Source organism: Pelodiscus sinensis, chromosome 14 (genome assembly GCF_052426305.1).
Source record: "Pelodiscus sinensis isolate ZL-2025 chromosome 14, ASM5242630v1, whole genome shotgun sequence".
NCBI lineage: Eukaryota > Metazoa > Chordata > Testudines > Trionychidae > Pelodiscus > Pelodiscus sinensis.
In genome coordinates this window covers 6491405-6512940 of record NC_143065.1, presented here as the reverse complement: position 1 = coordinate 6512940, position 21536 = coordinate 6491405, and the positions used below count along the sequence as shown (strand labels likewise).

Genomic DNA, 21536 nt, shown 5'->3' with positions numbered 1-21536 from the left:
CCATGGCGCAGACCAGCGGTTCTGGCTGTGCTCCTTGGCAGCAGGGACCAGGGCCCACCCCCAGCAGTAGGGACTGGAGAAGGTGGGGCCCTGGCACCCCACCTCTCTGTGATAGCGTTACCAGGTGGCCTCAAAAAATACCAAACACATTTGATCTCAGATGGGGGTGGGGACCGGCTGGGAGGGGAGTGGGGCTGGCCGGGAGGAGGTTGGCAGGGAGGAACCGGCTGGTGGGAAGCAGGGCTGGTGGGGGCGAGAGGGGTTCGGCAGCGGGGCTGCTCTCCCCCCCCCGCGTAGTTGCATATTGCCTGGCTGCTAGACAAACTCACACAGCGTAAGGGTGTCTACCAGCCAGGCAGTTCACAACTACGTACTGATACTCCTAATAATAATAAAACTTACCTAATTAGAACATTTCTCAATTTGTTTCCTGGGCAGACCCCTCAAATACCAGACTGTCTGGTTCAAAACCAGACACCTGGCAACCCTACTCTGTAATGCAACATGCACCACTGCTGCCAGGTGCTGCTTGTGATTCCCTGAGAGCACCATTCAATATGAGCCCTCAACCTTCTCTCCTCATTGTCCCTTCTCCTGGAGACCCTACCCACATGCTTCTCCCCTAGTTGCTATCTTCATGCTGCCTCTTTCCTGCAAGACCCCCTCACTTTCTACCCCCTCCGCTCCCTTCCCCATTCTTTGAGACCCTTGCTTCTGTGGGTATGGAGAGAGGTAAAAGCCAGCTAGAGGATCAGGAGTTAAATTGCAATCTGATCCCATCAGCTGCAGATGTTTATATCTGCACAGGGCTCTAGTGATTAGCTCGTGCATAAGAAAGGGTTTACTTTGAAAACTGGATACATTGCTATTCATGAGGGACCCTCACATGATCTTCAAACTGCCTTTTAGAGGAGTATCAGGACTGGGTGGCAGTCTAGATCAGTAAAGGGCAACCTAGGCTAGTGAGTGGGCCAAATGAATGGCCTTCCTTCATCTCAGTGGGCCACAAGATTGTAACCAAGACGGTCTCCCCGGGATAGGGTAGTTTTGCTAACTGTGCTTGATTACCTAGAATCTGCGGAGTGCGCCAATTAAACGTAGCAGCACTTTGACTGCAGAGATAGTGCATGGCTCTCCTAATCTAGTGTGCAATCACCACACATCTCACTTCACGTGCCCTTGCTTTAAGGATGTCTCACTCTTGTAATACCAGTGGGGAAAAAATTACATGGATGAAAACCAGCAGAATCTGCCAACCTTGTGGATGGGCAATGGTAAACAGACTGTCCCTCACATAGAACCCCGATTGGCTGCATGTGGCCCTCAGGCTACAGGCTGCCCACCACTGGTTAGGACAGAGCATGATGTGCTCCTCTGATCTCTTCTGAGCTGAATAGTCTCTAGGGGAAGGTCTACACAGCAGCGTTATTTCGGAGTAACAAAGAGCGTGTCTACAGAGAAATCATCATTTCAAAAATAATGTTGAGCTGGAGGACATCTTACTCTGACTCCTGTAACCCTCATTTTATAAGGAGTAAGGGCAGTTGAAGGAAGAGTTTTGTTCCTTCGACTTCCTGCTGTGTAGACAGCACCAAAAGCCAAGTTACGCTATTTCGACTTAAGCTATTCAATTGACATAGCTCCAGTTGTGTAGCTTCATTCAACGTTTGCCCTGCTGTATAGATGTGCCCTAGGAGATCTTATAGCAAGTCATTGTGGGTGAGGTAATATTGGGACCAGCCTTTGGTTGGGAAAGAGACAAGCTTTCAAGCTTATTAGGAGCCACGTAAGCTATAAAACTTGTTTATTTCATCAACAGCACTTGGTCCATTTAAAACTATTTCTTCTCACATCTTGTCTCTCTGGGTATGTCTACACTACCCTCCTAGTTCGAACTAGGAGGGTAATGTAGGCATACCGCACTTGCAAATGAATTTCCCGGGCTTCATTTGCATAAGCGGGGAGCCGCCATTTTTAAAACCCCGCTGGTTCGAACCCCGTGCCGCGTGGCTACACGGGGCACGAGCTCATTTCACGAGGAGTAATGGTAGTTCGAACTAGGAAGCCTAGTTCGAACTACCTAGTTCGTGCCGCGTGTAGCCGCGCGGCACGGGGTTCGAACCAGCGGGGTTTTAAAAATGGTGGCTCCCCGCTTATGCAAATGAAGCCCGGGAAATTCAAATCCCGGGCTTCATTTGCAAGTGCGGTATGCATACATTACCCCGCTAGTTCGAACTAGCGGGGTAGTGTAGACATACCCTCTGATATCCTGGGACCAACATGGCTACAATAACCCTGAAAACATCTAGCAAGTGTAAGTTTCAGCAACTTTCTACCTGTTTGGCCTCTGCTGTAAAAGTGGCTTAGGGCCCATTACCTTCCACAGCATTGTGCCCTCCCTCTCAAGAACCTGAAGTGCAGTGGGCCACGTGCATCCATCCCACAAGTACAAACCACGTAGCACTATGTCCTAATATTTAACAGTACAACCCTACAGAGATTCTTGTTACAGATGTAAGCAGGGGCTGAACTACTGCTGGTTATCCACCAGCTAAAAGGAGGGATCTGCTCTGGGGGTGGATGTGCTCACTTCAATTGTTTAACTCTTCAAGATAATTAACGGTTAACTGTTGATATGTAAATACAGCTCATGCCAGGAGGGGGAAGGAATCTGAGCTATGGTTATGGAAATCCAACTCTGCCAGGGCTGATGGAGGATCAGTGTTGGAATGGAATATGGTGTATTGAAAATAATTTGGGGCTGTTGTGGGGGTCACTAATCATGCTATGCCTAAATGTGGGAACTGTAAAACATGACACCAGTGCTTGCAGGAGAGACACCATCACTGTAAGAGGTCTGCGAGGAACAAGCCTCCCCCCTTCCAGAGTTGGGGGTTGAAAAGCTAAAGGGCTTGAATCAGCCTGCTTCATGTCTCCTAGGTGTGAGCTGTAAGACTAGCCCAACCTGCCTCTTTCCCCCTTTTGTTTTAAGGACAGACCTGAAGTAGACTCCATGAGGAGTCTTTTGCCAGTCTAGGTGATGGCTAAAGAGTTGAAATCACTGGTTGGCTGGGAGCCAGACCCATTGCAGCCAGCAGAGCGGCTGGTGGGAATGACCGGCGGGTGGCTGGTAGGAGCGGTGGCAGGCGACCAGCGGAGCAATCGGTGGAGTGGAACAAGACAGCTGTTGGAGCGTGGTGGAATGGCTCATGGTAAAGACTGCAGCAGAATCGTACGGAGAGGTGGCCCCGTCGGCCTCAGACCACGTAAGGTGTCCCTATCAACCCCCCTGTCTCCCTTTCCACCCAGGTTGAGAGGTAGACCCTGCAGGTGAACTTTTGAACTCTGGGTGACACTGACCAGGGACAGAGACTTTTGGGGTGTCGGACTGTGGGAGATTTTGGGCTGCTGGACTCCAGAGAATCTTGGACTATGTCTACACTGGGGAGATCTTGCGCCAGAGATATGCAAATGAGGCTAAGCGTGGAATATCGCCGAGCCTCATTTGCATATCTAATGAGCTGCCATTTTTGCAGAAGAGGCTCTTGTGCCAGAAGGAGCTGTCTACACTGCCCCTTCTTGTGCAAGAAAAACCCTCTTGCGCAATGCCATTATTCCTGAAAATAATCGGCGTAGTGGCACTGCACGAGAGGGGTTTTCTTGCACAAGAAGGGGCAGTGTAGACAGCTCCTTTGGACGCAAGAGCCTCTTCTGCAAAAATGGTTGCTCATTAGATATGCAAATGAGGCTCGGCGATATTCCACGCTTAGCATCATTTGCATATCTCTGACGCAAGATCACGCCAGTGTAGACATAGCGTTGGGGTATTGGACTTTGCTCATGGTTTGGGCTATGAACTCTGTGGTATTTTCCTACGTTAATGCCATGTGACTTCTCTCTCTGTTTCATTAAATGAAACAAAAAACAGGACAATGTAGCACTTTAAAGACTAACAAGATGGTTTATTAGGTGATGAGCTTTCGTGGGCCAGACCCACTTCCTCAGATCAAATAGTGGAAGAAAATTGTCACAACCATATATACCATTAAATGTTTCTTTTCTACACTCAGACTCTGTGCTTGCGAGTGGGGAAGCATTGCCTCTCAGAGGCGCCCAGGGGTGTGTGAATTTCCCAGGCTACTGGGTGGGGGCTCGAGCTGGTTCTGTGTGAGATGGACCCCTAGATATTGAACCCGGCTCTGGTTGCTGCCAGGCCTACCCGGCAGAAGGGTTACACAGAGAAAATGATTATCTTTGATAATGACAAACTGTACTCATGGTTCAGTCCCTGCAAGGTATTTTTTTCAGAGGGACCCACAACACTGAAAATGAATTTTGCAGCCCAATCCTTTCTTTGGGGGTGGGGGGAGAGGTGTTAGGTGGAGATCTACTGCTCTGTAAAGTCAACACAGTAAGTATTTAACCAAAGGCAAAGTACTGATGTTATGCTGATCATAATTTACCAATTTTTGGCATTTGTGTAATCACAAGTCTGAGCCAAAGGATCTGCACTGAATGCACTGTTGGTACATTTGTATTTAATAACATTGCTTAGATACTGATTTTATTATTGTTTCTGTTACATCAAAATGAGAACTTTTTCACAGTGCGTGAAGTACCTATATTCACAATATGGTGAAAAACACTCCCAGTGTTATGAAATAAGTAACTGAATACTTGTTATTCAAAGGAAAACGGCTCTTCCATTTGATATGTTTTGTAAACGAGAATGTTTGCACCCATAATGCAATTACAAAATTATTGGTTCATTTAAAGTAGGGATGCAAAATACTGTTTAACCAATTAAATGTTACGTTTATGTTTCACCAATTAACTCAGGCTGCTCAGGCAAGGCTGGGCCTACTGGGCCAGAGGCGGGGGCTGCTCTGGCCAGGCCAGGCTCATCACATGGCACCATGCCGTGGGCAGAGAGTTACTCCAATCTGGCCAGGCTGCAGCACCCACAATCCATGGAACAGTGCAGTGCGCCCGGCTGGGCTGAAGTGCCCCCAGTCTGTGGCATGGCACAGTGGGCCCAGCCAAGCTAGAGCAGCCCCTCGCCTACATCGGGCCGAGGGCTGCTCCAACCCGGCAGGCCCACTGGTTAACTAGTTACTGGTAAGCATCATTATTTTTGCCATTTATATTCATTTTCTAAACATTGCTAAGCAACTGAATGAGTTCTGCATGCGAGAGCTGAATATGTAAAAGAAAAATCATGTGATGTGTGTACACAATTACTACAAACACTGTGATAATGCTGAAAGATGCAGCTGTCATTGATCAGTTCACATCTGGATTACATCTTTTGAAAAAGGACATACATGAAATAAGGAACTTATCTTCTTAAGAAGGGGAACTTTTGGTTTCAATGAACTAACTGCAAAAACAGTACATCCTGATTAGAATGTTGTAAGTGAGGAAGCTATACAGAAAAAGAGAGAGGGAGAGGGAGAGAGAGAGAGAAGTATTGAGAGCAAAAGCCTTGAGAATATAGAGCCTTTTTCTATGAATTGCTGAAACACAAATATTTCTGTTGACGCCAACAGCAGCTGAGCACGCAAGGTTAGGATGCTAAACGCTTCATAGGAATGATCCCACTGCTGATCATTTGATGTTAAAGAAAAATATTGGAGACAATCTCTTTGACATTTAAGCATATCTGAATGAACGAGGACAGGGCGTTATGAGACTTCAAATAGTGCCAACCTCTCTCCTAGAAGCTCAGAAGAAGGAAGTGTCATCTTTTGTCTGCAAAATGACATTTTATAGGAAAGGCCAGATCTTGCAAGATGCTGAGTGCCTTCTGTGACAAACTGGCAAAAATGTCTGTATTATTACTACTACACATGACTTGGTTTCAATTTTGTAGGCTGCCTGTTTAAAGGCACACAACAAAATCAAAGAAGTCTATAAAAGGGATGTTACAGAACAACACAGGAAAGCTGAAACAATGACACAGATAAGACAGGTGCAGGTACATATCTTCAAAGCAGCATGGAGAACAATGGAGCCATAACTGAGAGGTGCTATTTTTAGGTGCCAGCAAAATTACGAGGATTTGCTTTGCCAATGCTGACACCCTAAAAGATCAAAAGAACCTGAGCAGTTAAAAAAGTGCTCTTGACAGAAACAGAAGGGCAAATGGCCAGACAGGCTGGTTAGAATGTCAGTGAAAAACCTGGCAATTTAATAGTGATAGAAGGAGAAGGTTGCAAGCAGTATTCATGAGAGCTGTCTGATTGATGGGTAGAGAAAGGGTAAGTTTAGGTCAGGGTAAGAAAATATGCACAAAGTTCTTTTTAGCCATGTGTACATTACATCGCTGCCTCAGTAACCCCACAGTCACAGACTACATCACTGTAGGAACTCTACCTCCCTGAGCGATAAAGATTGTGCATGGCCTCCATGTTGGCAAGTGCACATCCTGAGTTTCTGTTACACATGATTATTGGTTTTCAATGAACGCACTAAACCAGAGATAGACTATGCAGATTTCACAGAGGAGTAACAAGATTGAGAGGGATTCTAATTTAATCTGTCCTTTGGGCCATGAAATGGAACATAGATCGCAATATTTGCCAGCAGAGGATGCCTCAAACGGCAGATACGGAGCATTTCAGCCAAACCATGGAAGAAGATCAATCTTCCTCTCTCCACTTCAGCCTATTGCAGACAGACTTCCTGCAGAGAGGCTGTGGGTTGCGTTACCCGCAAAGCCAATTTCAGGGCGGCTGGTTACTGGCAGCACCTCAGGAAGCAGGACCCCAATAAGCCTGGGGGGACCCGCCTAAGGAGAATTTCCTTGCCGGGAGCGTCACCAAAGCGTGCGGCTGTCAAGTGTCCCGGGGCATCTGGCGGGAGGCAGGGCCGGGGACAGGCGTCGGGTCCCACTTCCCCATGGCAGGGGCCCAGCTCGCCGCGCACACCCGTAACGTGTGCGCGCCAACATGGGCCGCGATTGCACAAGCGGAGGGCTGAGGGGGGCGGAGCGAGGCGCTGGGACGGGGAGACCCGCGGCGGCTGGGCCGCGCCCGTAGCTCCCCTCAGCGAGCGAGGCTCGCGCACTACAAGTCCCGTCAGGCGGCGGGCCGGGCCGCCCCGCGGAGCAGGCCGCGCCGCGAGGGGCGATGCCGGCGGCGGGACCCGCCGAGGCGGGGGAGGAGGGCGGCGGGGACGCCGCGGGGCCGGCCGGCTCAGGCGCGCCCAAGCTGTGCGGCTACCTCCAGAAGCTGTCGGGCAAGGGCCCGCTGCGCGGCTTCCGCAGCCGCTGGTTCGTCTTCGACCCCCGCCGCTGCTACCTCTACTACTTCAAGGGCCCGCAGGAGGCGATGCCGCTCGGCCACCTGGACATCGCCGCCGCCTGCTTCAGCTACCACCAGCCCGAGGCCGCCGCCGGCACCGGGGACGAGGCCGCCGCCTTTGAGGTGCACAGTCCGGGCGGCGCCGTCACCGTGCTCAAGGTACCGCCGCCTCGCGAACGGCCCCGGCCCTGCCTGCTGGGAGCCGCCCCCCGCCCCCACGGGAGCCCCAGTTGCCCCCCCTTGTTTCAGGGACCCCCGAGTCCCGCGCAGGGCTGAGTTGGGACCCTGCGCTGTCGCCCCGGGCCTCCTGACATCCCTGCAGCCGCCCCCAGGGCCCCTTTCCCCAGGCACCTCATCCTTTCAGTAGCTGCTGCGGATCCCAAGCTCCGTGTCCCCCCAGGCGGGGTAGCAGGTGGCTGCTGCGCGCTTCCTCCCTGCAGTACCACTCAAAGCCCACCCTTTCCAGGGGAGAGCTTGACACTCCTGCTGGCAGGCAGCAAACAGGGGCCTTTCCCGGAGAGTCTGGCTCCATGTAACTCTAGTCTGTGACTGCAGCTAGCGGGTTCTCCTTCCCCACCGCGATTGTATATGAGAGATCACTTTCCTCCTTGACCTGCTGAATAGCACTGCCCTGTTAGACCAGGTATGGGTGTAACTGCTTCATTCAGGGGTGTGAAAACTGCCCACCCCTATGAGAGAACGCTATACTAACTCAGTCCAGTGTAGAGGAGCTCTCCTTTGGAGACAGCGCCCTGTCCCTGTAATTACCGCTTCTCTGGAGATGAATTAACTACTCTCCACAGTTTCCACTTTTGATGAGAGAGTATTGTAAATGTAGACTTGTCCGCACTCTTTAGTTTGCTATTATATTGAAGTACAAAGCATTTAATAATAGTACCTAAAGCTTTAATTAAAAAAAATTGTCCAGTAGCCAAATCTGAGACTAACTAGCCTATTTTTCAGCTTCATTCGTCTATCACCAATAAATTGAATGTACTTAAAGAGAACTGTAGGGATGCTAGGTGTAGTCATGTAAACAATTAACCTCATGATTACGTATATTCCTCCCCCCTACTTGCTGTCTCTCTATCAGAGGCAGCAAGGAGGGGGGAGCTGCTGCCTGTGGGAAGGCAGCTTTTAAGCTGGCTCCCCACCAGCACCAGAGCCTGTGGAACTGCTTGACTACCCCACGCCCATGCTGCTGCCTGTGATATAGGATGCTGGAACAGTCTGTTCACAGAGGGCAGCAGCACAGGGTGGCACAGGAGAGCCATTCTGTGCAGGGAGACAGTTTTTAAACCGGCTTCCCTTGCAGACCAGCTCTCACCTGCCAGCCCGCGCTGCAGATGATACAGAGGCAGCAGCAAAGTGTGGCAGGGGGCTCTCCAGGAATGCACTGGCTGCTGGCCCCACTCCTAGGGACTATCAAATAATCGTGTAACCGTTAAGATGTTATGCAGTTATACTACAGGAGGCCCCCGACTTGCAATATATTTGGTTCCGTTGTAAATGTGGGCTGAGGATGTAAGTCGGGGGTTTCCAACCCCTTTCACACTTACAAAAATGGTTGGAACTTGGGCATTCTCAAGTCGGGGGCCTCCTGTATTATTAAATTAAATGATATCTAACATCCCTATTTTATTGGATGATTAGGTTTACATTTCTGCTGCTGACCAAATGCAACTCAAGCCAGCATTTGGGTTTGCTCTGTAGGCTTTTTGCCTAAACCTGGTAATTGGTAGGGAGTTGTAAGGTACAGAGTGCAGGCCCACTCCTTCAGTAAATTTTCGACCCAGAGTACAGAGAGTTTAAGAGCCTGTCTGATCCTTTTTAGCATGACTTTTGTTAAACGGTTTTTCTTTTAAAGTATGGTTACAGCTACTTTTCTGTGGCGTGATCTAGAAAGCTTCTTTATCTGATTTATAATCTAATTTTTTAGTTTATAGTTTTATAGAAAATGAAGGGCTTACTTTTTTATATGGAAAATGCCCCCAAATGCATCTTTGGGTATACATCCAGAACTTGGAAATAACCCAAAAAACTTGCCTTTTCCCAAGAAATGAAAAGAAAGGTTTTCAAAACACAGGCCGAAAGTGTAGTCTCAGAGTACTCCCAGAAGCAGACACCTTTAGGAAGAAAAATGTTTGTGGGACCTAGTCTGATCCCGTGAAGGGAATAGAGCTCTAGAGTGGGTTGAATTTTTTTTTTTTTTTTTGTCAAAACACTGTTCCAATAGAAAATTGCTTTTGACTTTTCAGTTAAATTAAAAATTCATGGAAAAATCTGGCTTTAAAATTTAAAGTTTTTATAATAGATAATAACTATTTCTATATTGATGAAAACAAAATGTATACAACCTTTTTAGGGGGAGAAGCAGAGGATGGGGAAGTTAGGGGAATCATCTCCTTATCACAGGGTTGGGCAAAAGGGCCTCTGAGGGCCGGACCTGGCCCACCAAGCGGGTTGATCCCGCCTATGGAGGCCCTGCCACTCCCCTGCTCCCCCAGGTCAATCAGGGCCTGGGGGCAGGGAGAAGCGCATGAAGTTTCCTCTACCCTGCCCCGACCTGCAAGAAGCACGTGGCGCTTGGAAGCACCACGGAATCCTAGCAGGGCAGGAGGAGACTTTGCATGCTTCCCTGCTCCCAAGCCCCATTGGTGCAGTGGCAGAAGGGGGAGCGCATGAAGTCTCCTCCCACCGCCAGGGGCACGGGCAGCTAGGAGGAACTGGGCAGGTGGGGCAAAGACTTCACTTGCTTCCCCACCGCCAGACCAATCATGGTGTGTGGGTGGGGAAGTAGAGAAGTGTCCCAGCCCCGTCCCTTCTGCCTAAGGCCCCGCCCTTTCCGGTGCAGCCCAGGGCCACTTCAAACATTTCTGAAGTGGCCCCTGGTAAAAAAATGATTGCCCATCCCTGTCTTATCAGCTCTAGTGAACTGCTTCTCAGGTTTGGAACCTAACATTTTATGACCTTGTATTTTATGTATGCATCCTTTTGTTCCATCTCATGATAAAGGACTTCATGGGTCTGGTCAGCTTAGAGAACAAGATTTTACTTTAAGTTCATTATTGGGGGAAGTGTTTTTCTTTCAGTATTTTTCCTGTTAATTTAATAACACTTTTTACATAAAACACTTTGTATTGCCACAATATATTTTGTAGGAACATTTGTATGCCATTTAGTAAAATATAACAAATAAAACATAGTGGATCTATATCAAGACACCTATTTATTACTGAAAAATTACTATTGAAACATTTTAATGGTGGAGACTGAAGTTACAGGGTGAGAAGTAGTAAGATGTTGTGATTTTCAGCCTAAAGTAGTATATGATTTGTGTATATCTCTAAAGTGTTTACCAACAGGTCAATCGTGATCGACTGGTCGATCGAAAGGCCTTGACCAGTCGATCACGAAGCAACCGGGCCCCCTCCCCATTTTCCACCCACCCCCGAGAAGCCCCAGTACTTACCTACAGCGAAAATGGAAGTAGTGCCGGCTTCCCGTGGGTGGATGGAAGTCCCACAACTTAGCGCCACTTCCGGGAGTTCCGGAAGTGCCCTGGCTGCTTTGCCAAGCGTGCAGCGTGGGAGGGGGCCCTGGCTCCGGAAGAGGAGCACGGAGATTTCCCTGCACCGGCGCAGGAGGCATGAGTTGTCCCCGGGGCAGGCGTGCGCGGGGTTTCCCTGCACCGCGGGGAGACGGGTGTGTGTGTTTTGGCCCCGGGGCAGGCGTGCGTAGGGTTTACCTGCGCTGCTGGTGTGAGTTTCAGCCTGGGGCAGGCGCACGCGGGGGGGAAGGGGTGTATTTCGGCCCCAGGGCGGGCGCAGACGGGGTTTTCCTGCACAGGGGGGCGGGTGTTGGCTCCAGGGCAGGTACACGTGGGGGTTTCAGCCCCGGGGCAGGTGCGCTTGGGTGGGTTGCCCCCAAGAGGTCACCTGAGTGGGCTTCCATGCTCGGTGGGAGGAGGGGTGTCATGCCTGGCAGAGGCGCGCAACGGGGCTTCCTTCTTTCACGGGGCGGGGGGGGGGGTTTGGCACCGGAGGGAGTGCAGGACGGAGGCTTCCCTCCATGGCTGGTGTAGGGGACTCCCTTCCCTCGAACCTTGTTCCCTGTCCCCCGCCCTCCTGCCCCCCGTTCCCTCTCCCCTGCCTCCTCCTCAGTGCAGAAACCTGCCCTCCTGGCACCCTGAAGCCCCTCCTCCCCCGCAGAAACCAATCCCCACCAGCACCCTGTCCCCTACTGCAGAAACTTGTCCCCCTGCTCCCCTCTGCAGAAACTTGTTCCCCTCCGCAGAAACCAGTCCCCACTGGCACCCTGACCCCTACTGCAGAAACCTTTCCCCCTGCTCCCCTCTGCAGAAACCAGTCCCCACTGGCACCCTGTCCCCTACTGCAGAAACCTGTCCCCCTGCTCCCCTCTGCAGAAACCAGTCCCCACTGGCACCCTGTCCCCTACTGCAGAAACCTGTCCCCCTGCTCCCCTCTGCAGAAACCAGTCCCCACTGGCACCCTGTCCCCTACTGCAGAAACCTTTCCCCCTGCTCCCCTCTGCAGAAACCAGTCCCCACTGGCACCCTGTCCCCTACTGCAGAAACCTGTCCCCCTGCTCCCCTCTGCAGAAACCAGTCCCCACTGGCACCCTGTCCCCTACTGCAGAAACCTGTTCCTCTGCCTTCCCCTCTGCAGAAACCTGTCCTCCTGCTTCCCTCTGCAGAAACCTGTTTCTCCCCGCTTCCCCCCCCCCCCCCCGCCTGCCCCCTGCTGCAGAAACCTGTCCTTCTGGCACCCTTCCCCCTCTCCTCTGCTCCCATTGGCACTCTGTTCCCTGCCCCAGAACCCACTAGCACCCCTCCCCAGTACTGTCCCCTGCTCCTGACTGGCTTTTCTATGAGTCAGTGACCCCTGACTCAAGGCAGGTTCCCTGCCATTCTCATAAATAAAGACAATGCAGAAACTTTTTGTGTTTGACATAGTAGTTTATTAAAAAATGAAGCCTGGCCAACAAACCCCCAGTTGGGGTCAAGCCACCATCTGGCCACAACCATGCTGCATTCCCCCTTCCCCAGACCCTAGATCTGAGCCTGTCATACACTGGAACCCGCTGCCCTGAGCCCCTTGCATACCCCAACCCAAATTCCTGCACCCTCACATCCACAAGCCGGTGGCTTGCTTAGTACCCCAACCCTCCATCTGATCCCAACACTGCCCAGCCTGGAGCCCCCTCCCCGAGCCAGTGTCCCCTTCTCCACCTCCTCCTGCATCCAGATTTCCTCCCAGAGCTTGCACCTCTCACCCCTTCCCACACCCAAATCCCTCATTCCCACCCCAGAGCCTACACATCCTGTCTCAGCCCAGCGAGGGTCTGGCTAGACTGCAGGAGTTTTTCAGGATTCTGGAGTTATCCCAGAAAAACTCTTCTGCATCCAGGGTTGCATTTGTTCTTCCGCTTTTTTTAGTGGAAAAGCAAACATTCTCTTTTGGTAACCCCTGTATTCCTCTTTCCACGAGGAATAAGGGGGCTTCCAAAAGAAGGGGTTTTTCTGACATTTGGTCCAGTCTAGACAGACCAAATGTTGGAAAAACCCCTTCCTACAGAAGATTTTTTTTTTTTTTTTTTTTTAAAAAGCACCAGTATAAGGATTGGGGATAGCAAGTGGTGGAGAGGAGGAGAATAGAGAAGGTGGGGCTTCAAGGAAGGGGCGGGGCTTCAAGGAAGGTGCGGGGCAGTAGATCTTGGCTTGGTCTGTCATAGAAAAAGTGATTTTGGGTGTAAAAAGGTTGGAGACCACTGGTTTAGACCATTGCTTCCCAAACTGGGGGGGTGTGAAGAAATTCCAAGGGGGGCGTGAGGACACCCAACTCCTCTCCCCCCTCTCCCCCATCAACTTTTGCTGCCCCGGTCAGTTCCTTTTTTTTTTTTCCTCAACAAGTTTTGCTTTTATTTGTGGGGGAGGGCTGAGGTTTTTTCAAAAAGGGGTCATGATGCCAAAAAGTTTGGGAACCACTGATTTAGACTTTGCTAACTATCTCAGTGCTTTGGTATTAATGATGCTTAAATAAGAAATGCAGTGTGTATAATTTACACTCTTAAAGAATCTTTGTATGCAAATGATTTAATATCTTTATGAACAATAAGACAAATGAAATGTCTTATTGGAAAACTTAAGTGCAGTGATAATATACGTTAAAACAATATTGGAAGGGAAGATATTGTAAACAATTGAGTAGCTATAACAACAGAACAGACTAGTGTGAACTACATTTTTTGCGTATTGTATAGCTATAATCCACATGTATATTACTTTTTATGTGGCTCTATCTTCATCTGCAGTGTAAAACTCTGGCTTTGGGGTAAGTGAATTCTGGATTTGATTTCTAACTAGCACTTAGCCCTGCCAGCTGAAAATCTCCAGAAAATGGAGGCTAGGGCAAATTGTTTCTCGAGTATGGTGGCATTCACTAGGAAATAGTGGAAAAGAGAACATTTATAATCCTAGTTACAACATTAAGCAATGAGTAACTTTTGCCCTGGACAAAACTCTAGCATGAGCAAAGGTAGGAGCCCCAGTCATAGCTTCATCAAGTGCTGCAGCATGGTGACATGGGCAGTCAGGCAGTACAAACTTGGATCTGGTCATGTTAGTGCAAGCAATATGCATAAATAAAAGCAAATGTCTTTGTCTTCTATTTTTACCTCTTAGGATTGTGATGCTTGTCTTAAGCAGTCATGTGATTGGCCATCAAAAAGCCATTGCCATATACAGTATTACTTACTTACTTACTGCCCGTTACGCCAATGGCGCATAGGGCAGCAACAAAGTCCTTCCACTTCTGTCGGTCACAGGCCAAAGCGCCTATTGTTCCCCAAGTGTGATGATGGTCTTTTAATTCTTGTTCTACCGTTCGGCGCCAGGTTGTTTTTGGTCTTACTCTCTTTCTCTTCCCATCTGGTTTCCAGTGGAGTGCAATTTTCGTAATAGATCCGTCCTCTCTTCGTAACACATGACCTATCCATCGCCAGCGTCTTTTCATAATTATAGAGGCCATGTCTTCTTGTTTACAGCAAAATGCAGGACAATGTAGCACTTTAAAGACTAACAAGATGGTTTATTAGATGATGAGCTTTCGTGGGCCAGACCCTCTTCCTCAGATCAAATAGTGGAAGAAAGTAGTCACAACCATATATACCAAAGGATACAATTAAAAAAAAATGAACAAATATGATTTCATATTTGTTCATTTTTTTTAATTGTATCCTTTGGTATATATGGTTGTGACTACTTTCTTCCACTATTTGATCTGAGGAAGTGGGTCTGGCCCACGAAAGCTCATCATCTAATAAACCATCTTGTTAGTCTTTAAAGTGCTACATTGTCCTGCATTTTGCTTCAACTACCCCAGACTAACACGGCTACATTTCTATCACTATTCTTGTTTACACTGAGACAGTAGATCTTCGTTGGAAATTTTATTTGGCCAAAATATCCTGATTATTCTTCTAAGATTCTTGGTATGGAATGTAGACAATTTAGTAAGGTCTCGTATCATGCGCCAACATTCTGCTCCATAGAGAAGCACTGGAAGAACACAGCTGTTGTATAGTTTCAGCTTAGTGCGCACGCTGTACTTTGTGCCAAACCCCCAACCTGGAGGACCAGGGACCACACTTCGTCTGGTCTCTACCCTTCGACCTGTCTGGCATGGGAAACCCTACCAGGAGCACAAAGCTCCAGCCAGCATAGTTCTAGGGGTCATTGAGACACGCAAGCCCTCCAACCACGACAAGGTGGCGGTCCATCCTAGAGGGATATACAGTATGTGTAGTCCTTATTTAAAGATCAAACAAACTTTTTTTCCTAGAATCTTGGGGATATTTTGAAAGGAGCTGGTTAAGGAAAAGATTTAGTTGCTGGAAGTGGTCGTTAGTGTATGTTTGCACTAGTAGGTTTTTATTCTGTGTTTGTACAGCACTTAATACAGTGGAGTGATGGCCCTCAATTTGCTTCTTGACATTAGATAACACAAACTATAAGTAAGAGTTCTGGAGCTGGAATTTAATTAAGCTCTTTATTAGGAAGCAACCAGAACAGTAATACTTTAAGAACTATAATGTCTTGCAGCCAAATTCTACAGAAATCAAAATAAAGATGAATTGATGTTCAAAATGCTGGTGACATGATCCCATCCCTTGTTGAAGTCAGTGAGAATTAGATTGGGCCCTTGCTGACCTTCTTATGCAGGGTAAAAGCCTAGCTGACTTAAGAAAAAATTACACATGTGAGCACGAGGACTTTACTGAGGAAGAAAATTGAGTCAAGTGTAGCTTTCATCCTCTGCTATATCATATGCATCATTTTCCTGTTTGCTTTTTGTTCATAATTTCCAAATCTCATGGCATAGTCTTTCCCGTTCTGTACTTATAAATTTAAATGAGCAATAAGCTCAAGTTTATCCAAGAACATATTACTACTTTACAATGCTTCAGATTAGCTTTTTCTAACTTTCAGAACCCAATCCTCAGAGCTCTTCAGCATGTATAACTTAATGGGAGTTGTAGGGTTAGCTGCTCAGTTACTTTCAGGATCTTGTTTTCCAATTTGACAAACATTTCAGGAAGTGTGTCAGTCTTTATGAAATAATGAGTCCCAAATTGGGATTGATGGGCCATCAGTAGTCTTTAAGCAACGTCCTGATTGCATGGTGCTGGTTTCCTTCTTATGTCTAACAATTAAAGCACAGTAAACAGAGAGTTTAGAAAAGAGGAGCAGCTAACAGGGGCTATGACTAGACTACATTCCTCTTTCGACAGAGGAATGTAAATAAAGGACTTTGAAATTGCAAATGAAGTGCAGATTTACAGATTTCATGCTTCATTTGCATAATGGATTCCGATCGCATTTTTTTAAAGATCTTTTTTGGGGGGAAATAAAAGTGATCTAGACGCGGCTCTTCCAAAAAACCCCCAAAACAACCCTTTTTTCAAAAGAACCTGTAAACCTCATTTTTTCTGTCATTAGGGTTCTTTCAAAAAAGGGGTTTAGGCTGGGTTTTTTTTTTTTTGCTGGGGGGGAAGAAAAGTCCTTTTTAAAAAAGCAATCGGAATCCATTATGCAAATGAAGCATGACATTTGTAAATCAGCGCTTCTTTTGCACTTTTGAAGTCCTTCATTTACATTCCTCTGTCGAAAGAGGGATGTAGTCTAGACGTAGCCAGGGAGTTTTCCAAGTGAAGGAGGAGCCTTGGGGATTAAGAGTGTAATAGAAATATCTGAGGAGTCTCAGAAGGAAGAGAGTATGGATAGTGGAAGATCAGCTGTTGTGACCTGCACAGCATGTGCTATGTTTGTCTTCCTCCCAAAAGATAGAAGTGCATGCTGGCCTCCATACTGGAGAAGAAGATTAAAGAACTAGAGGCCCAAGTATTAACCCTTCGTTCCATCAGAGAAAATGAGGATTTTCTGGATAGAAGGAAGCATTTGATACTGCAGGCACAGGATGCCGAAGAACCACAGAGGGCAGTACAGAATGGGGAAGAAAATTGGCAGCATGTGACCTCCAGGAGATGAAAGACAACTCGGGTATCCCCAATCCCAATAGAGGAAAGTAACCACTTACCCCCATCAATCAGCAGGCATGGGATGCATAGTCCTAGGGATGTGGGTTCCACAACCACCACTCCCAAGATGGGTGGTGGTGGTGGTGGTTGGGGACTCCCTCCTAAGAGGCACGGAGTCATCCATTTGCTGTCCAGATCAGGAATCTCGAGATCATAGAATCATAGAATCATAGGACTGGAAGGGACCTCGAGAGGTCATCGAGTCCAGCCCCCCGCCCTCAAGGCAGGACCACGCTCCGTCTACTCCATCCCTGACAGATGTCTATCTAACCTGTTCTTAAATATCTCAGATATTTAAGATGTGTGCTACTTACCTGGAGCTGGAATTTAGGATGTGACAGAGTCTTCCAAGACTGATCAAGCCTTCGAACCACTACCCTTTCCTACTTCACTACATAGGAAGTGATGATACTGCCAAGAATGACCTTAAGTGGATCACAGCAGATTACGTAGCACTAGGAAGAAGGATCAAGGAGTTTGAGGTGCAAGTTGTAGTCTCCTCCACCTTCCCTGTTGAAGAAGGATCACTGAATTTTGGAAGCAAATGAATGGTTGTGAAAGTAGTGTTGGAGAGAGGACTTTGGATTCTTCGACCGTGGGATGCTGTTCGAGCACAAGGATTGCTAGGAAGAGCTGGGCTCCACCTAACAAAGAGAGGGAAGAATATCTTTTTCAGGCAGGCTTGCAAACCTAGTGAGGAAGGCTTTAAAGTAGGTTTATTGGGGATGGTGACCTAAGCCCTGAGGTAAATGGGGAAGTGGGATACTGGGATTAAACACAAGGAGGAAGATGCAACTGAGAAGGACCCTTGATCCGTACTGAAAAGGTAGGGCAATCAGATTACTTATCTGTGGTGTCTGTACAGAAACGCAAGAAGCCTGGGAAACAAGTAGGAAGAATAAGAAGTCCTGGCACAGTCAAAGAACTGTGATTTAATTGGAATAATGGAGACTTGGTGGGACAACTCTCATGATTGGAACACTGTCATGAAAGGATAGAAACAGCTTGACCTGCTGCTCAAAAACCGGGAGGCAATAGTAGTGGAAGTAGATATGAGTGGCAACCTGGGAGCAGGGATCATGAGATGGTCAATTTCAGGATCCTGATAAAAGGAAGAAAGGAGAGCAGTAAAATACACACCCTGGACATCCGAAAAGCAGACTCTGACTCCCTCCGAGAACCGATGGGCAGGATCCCCAGGGACACTAACATGAAGTGGCAAGGAGTCCAGGAGAGCTGGCAGTATTTTAAAGAATACTTATTAAAGGCACAGGAAGAAACCATCCCGATGTGCAGCAAGAAAAGCAAATATAGTAGGTGACCAGATTGGCTTACCGTGGACATCCTTGGTGAGCTTAAACACAAAAAGGAAGCGTACAAGAACTGGAAACTTGGACAGATGACTAGGGAGGAGTATGCAGCAAGGCCAAAGCACAATTGGAATTGCAGCTAGCGAGGGATATAAAGGGAAACAAGAAAGGTTTCTACAAGAATGTTAGTAAGAAGAGGGTGGTCAGGGAAGATGTAGAACCCTTACTGGATGAGGGGATGCTGGCTTGGGGTGGGGGGGCTCCAGGTTGGGGAGTGTTGGGATCAGGTGGAGGGTTGGGGTGTTGAGCAAGTCACAGGCTTGTGGATGTGAGGGTGAAGGAGTTTGAGTTGAGGTGTATGAGGGGCTCAGGGCAGGGAGGTTGGGAGTATGATGGGCTCAGGACACAGATTTGCGGTGTGTGGATGGTGCAGAAGTGTTTTGGCAGAAGACTGAGGATGTGGGGGTGCAGGGATTTGGAGATGAGAGGCTCAGGACAGGGGGTTCCAGTGTATGATAGGCTCAGATTTGGGGTCGGGAGGGATACAGGAGTGTTATGATGCTGCGGCCAGATGGGGGCTTGGCCCCAATTGTGGGTTTGTTTGCCAGGCTTCGTTTTTAAGAAAATATTATGTCAAACACAAAAAGTTTCAGCATTGTCTTTATTTATGAGAAGGGCAGGGAACCTCTTTTGAATCAGGGGTCACTGACCCACAGAGAAGTCAGTTGGGGCCACACAAGTGAGAAGCAAAAACAAATAACTCCTCCAAAACTCCCCAAGACTCACTAATGTGGCCCCAACTATGCTGGTGGGAGCAGGGGACGTGGTACTGGGGAAAGGTGCTAGTGGGTGCTGGGGCAGGTGACAGGGTGCTGGTGGGTGCTGAAGCAGGGGATAGGGTGGTGTTGGGGGTAGGGGACAAGGTGATGGGGCAAGTAGCAGGCTGCAGGTGGGTGCTTGAACAGGGAACAGGGTGTTGGTGGGGGCAGGGAACAGGGAGTACCCGGCACGCACTTCCTCCCGGGACTCCTACCCTCTCCTCCGCCCCAGAGGAGGGAAGTTCGCACACGCCTCCTCCGGTGATTACTACCGCCTCCCTTCCCCACAGGGGAAGGACGTCCCCAGCACACCATAGACCTGGCCTTTCAGGCACCGGGCCAGCTGTTTTGGTGGGGGGGAAGCAGCCAGCGCACTTCCTGAAAACCCATAAGTGGCGCACAGCTGTGAGACTTCCGCCCACCCCACGGGAAGCCAGCACTACCTCCGTTGTCGATGGAGGTAGGTAGTGGGGCTTCTTGAGGGTGGAGGGAAATGTGGGGGAGGGCCAAACGTGATCAATGGGTTGGTGACCACAACTCTAGATCATGTCTCCATAGGTATGGCCGTTCACAGCTCCTGTTGGCCATAGATCACTGTTCCTGGCTATTGGGAGCTACAGGAAGTGCCGTCGACCAGGACACTGCTTATTACAGCTCCCATTGGCTGGAAATGGCAATTCAGAGCCAAAAGGAGATGCAAGAAGCCATACATGTGGATACGTGGATAAATAAGCATTTGGCAGACCGCAAGGAGCTGACCCTGGAAACTGCATCCAGCCTGAGAGTTGTTTATTGCCCACAGTGCCTTAGATGCACCAGTCTATCTTGCCACTGAGACAAACAGAGCTTATTGAAAAATTGTCACCAAAAATCACATCATATTTAGTTTGCTTTCTTTCCCAAGAGACCAGCCACTTACCCCAGGTCAATTGGTATTCTAGATCTTACACTAAAGACAACACTGTTAGTCAGTTCTACAGTAAACTGTCTAAAATGTTATTAGCTAAGAAAAGGAAGTGAGGTTTTGAGAGTTTAAAGCAGGTCACATATAAGGACAGGTGAGTCAAACTATATAATTCTGAATGGTAGCAGAGAGCGAACCTGCTAACTTCCCAAGAATGTCTCAGGGCTACCCAGAATAACTCTGGGGATCTTTGTCGTCTTGTTCAGTTATTGTGTCCTCTTGGTTTTTACTTTGATGTAGAACGAGGAATCCATTTTGAGTCTCTGACCTCCAATCATTTCACACAATGGCCACTTGCTTTGAAATCAGCACTTTTCTGTTAGAGTTCTTCATTTGCATTTCACAAGGCTTCTTTCCTGTTTGGTGGCTCCTTTCATGTGTTGTTTAGATACAGGGTTTACATAAAGTAAATGTTTGCTATTGCTTTCTAACAGGATACCGAGGAGTGAAAGCAATGAAAGTAGCATCCCACACGTTTTCATGAAGTTTAAAAATCAAATGTGCTCTTATACGTTTATCAGTTACTTTGATCTATACCAGTGGTTCTCAAATTTGTTGGCCCGTGGCCTACCCTGCTCAATGCAGACCTTTCTACGGACCAGCCGCCAACCACCCATCATGACAAAATGGGTGCAGGAAGTGGTAGAGGGGTGTGGTCTGAGTGGGAGGTAGGGCACAAAAGTGGGCTGGGGGTGTGTGGGGTCTGTCCAGGAACTTGGGTGCAGAATCGGGCTGGGGGGCGGGGTGCTGGCCAGGAGGAAGGTGCAGGAGAGGGCTGGGGGTGGAGGAGTCTGGGAGAGGAGGAGTGATTCCAGGCAACGGGAGCAATAGGGAAAAGCCTCCAGGCAAGTGGTTTCCTGAGCTGCTGTCCTCCCAGGCAGGAGGAGGGGGAGTGGCAGTGCCCAGAACCACTTCCCTCCCCCACAAGCTGGATCTGTCTGCCAAGGCCTCCCCTCAGCAGGAAGCTAGCGCTGGGGCTCCAGCCTCGAAGTAATGACATAATTAAAACCCCAAATATAGATTTAAACTAAATAGAGTAAAAGGGTCATTAGAACATAACTATCTTGGGTCAGACCAGTTGTTTGTCTAGCCCAGTATCCTATCTTCTGGCCTGGTGCTTCAGAGGGAGTGAACAGAACAGGCAATAACTATGTTAAGCACTGGAATAAATTGCCTAGGGAGGTTGTGGAATCTGTCACTGGAGATATTGAAGAACAGGTTAGACAAACATTTATCAGGAATGATCGAGATGAGGGATGTTAAGTAGTGATTAGTTTGCTAGTCGAGTGGTCAATAAGCACTACCGTGTTCCGCCTTTGAAATGTGCAAGAGCCCCAGCAAGGGGTCTTCTGCATTGCAAAGTTGAAACGCCACGTGGAGTCCAGGGCCAGCGGGAAGTCCTGCTGACTCTAGGCTCCGCACAAGCGCTTCCGCTTTGAAATGCACAAGAGCCCCTGCTGGGGGGACTTGTACATTTTAAAGTTGGCGTGCTGTGTGGCACCCGGGGTCAGCGGGGAATCCC

At 48.5% G+C, this 21536-nt stretch overlaps 2 protein-coding genes across 3 annotated transcripts in view; one reads left to right on the top strand and one right to left on the bottom strand.

The window, feature by feature from the left end:
* SH2D7 (SH2 domain containing 7) overlaps positions 1-7864 on the bottom strand; it is a 36639-nt gene extending 28775 nt beyond the window's left edge. Inside the window, exon 1 of the mRNA XM_006116962.5 lies at positions 7656-7864. The gene's annotated coding sequence lies outside the window, so the exon portion shown is untranslated. The remainder of the gene's footprint in view (positions 1-7655) is intronic.
* Positions 6977-21536, top strand: part of TBC1D2B (TBC1 domain family member 2B) — a 65451-nt gene continuing 50891 nt past the window's right edge. Inside the window, exon 1 of one of the 2 annotated variants that reach the window (XM_075897627.2) lies at positions 6977-7463. In XM_075897627.2, coding sequence (XP_075753742.2) covers positions 7131-7463 — 333 coding nt within the window. In that variant the 5' untranslated portion in view covers positions 6977-7130. The remainder of the gene's footprint in view (positions 7464-21536) is intronic. The other variant, XM_075897628.2, reaches the window with a different exon arrangement.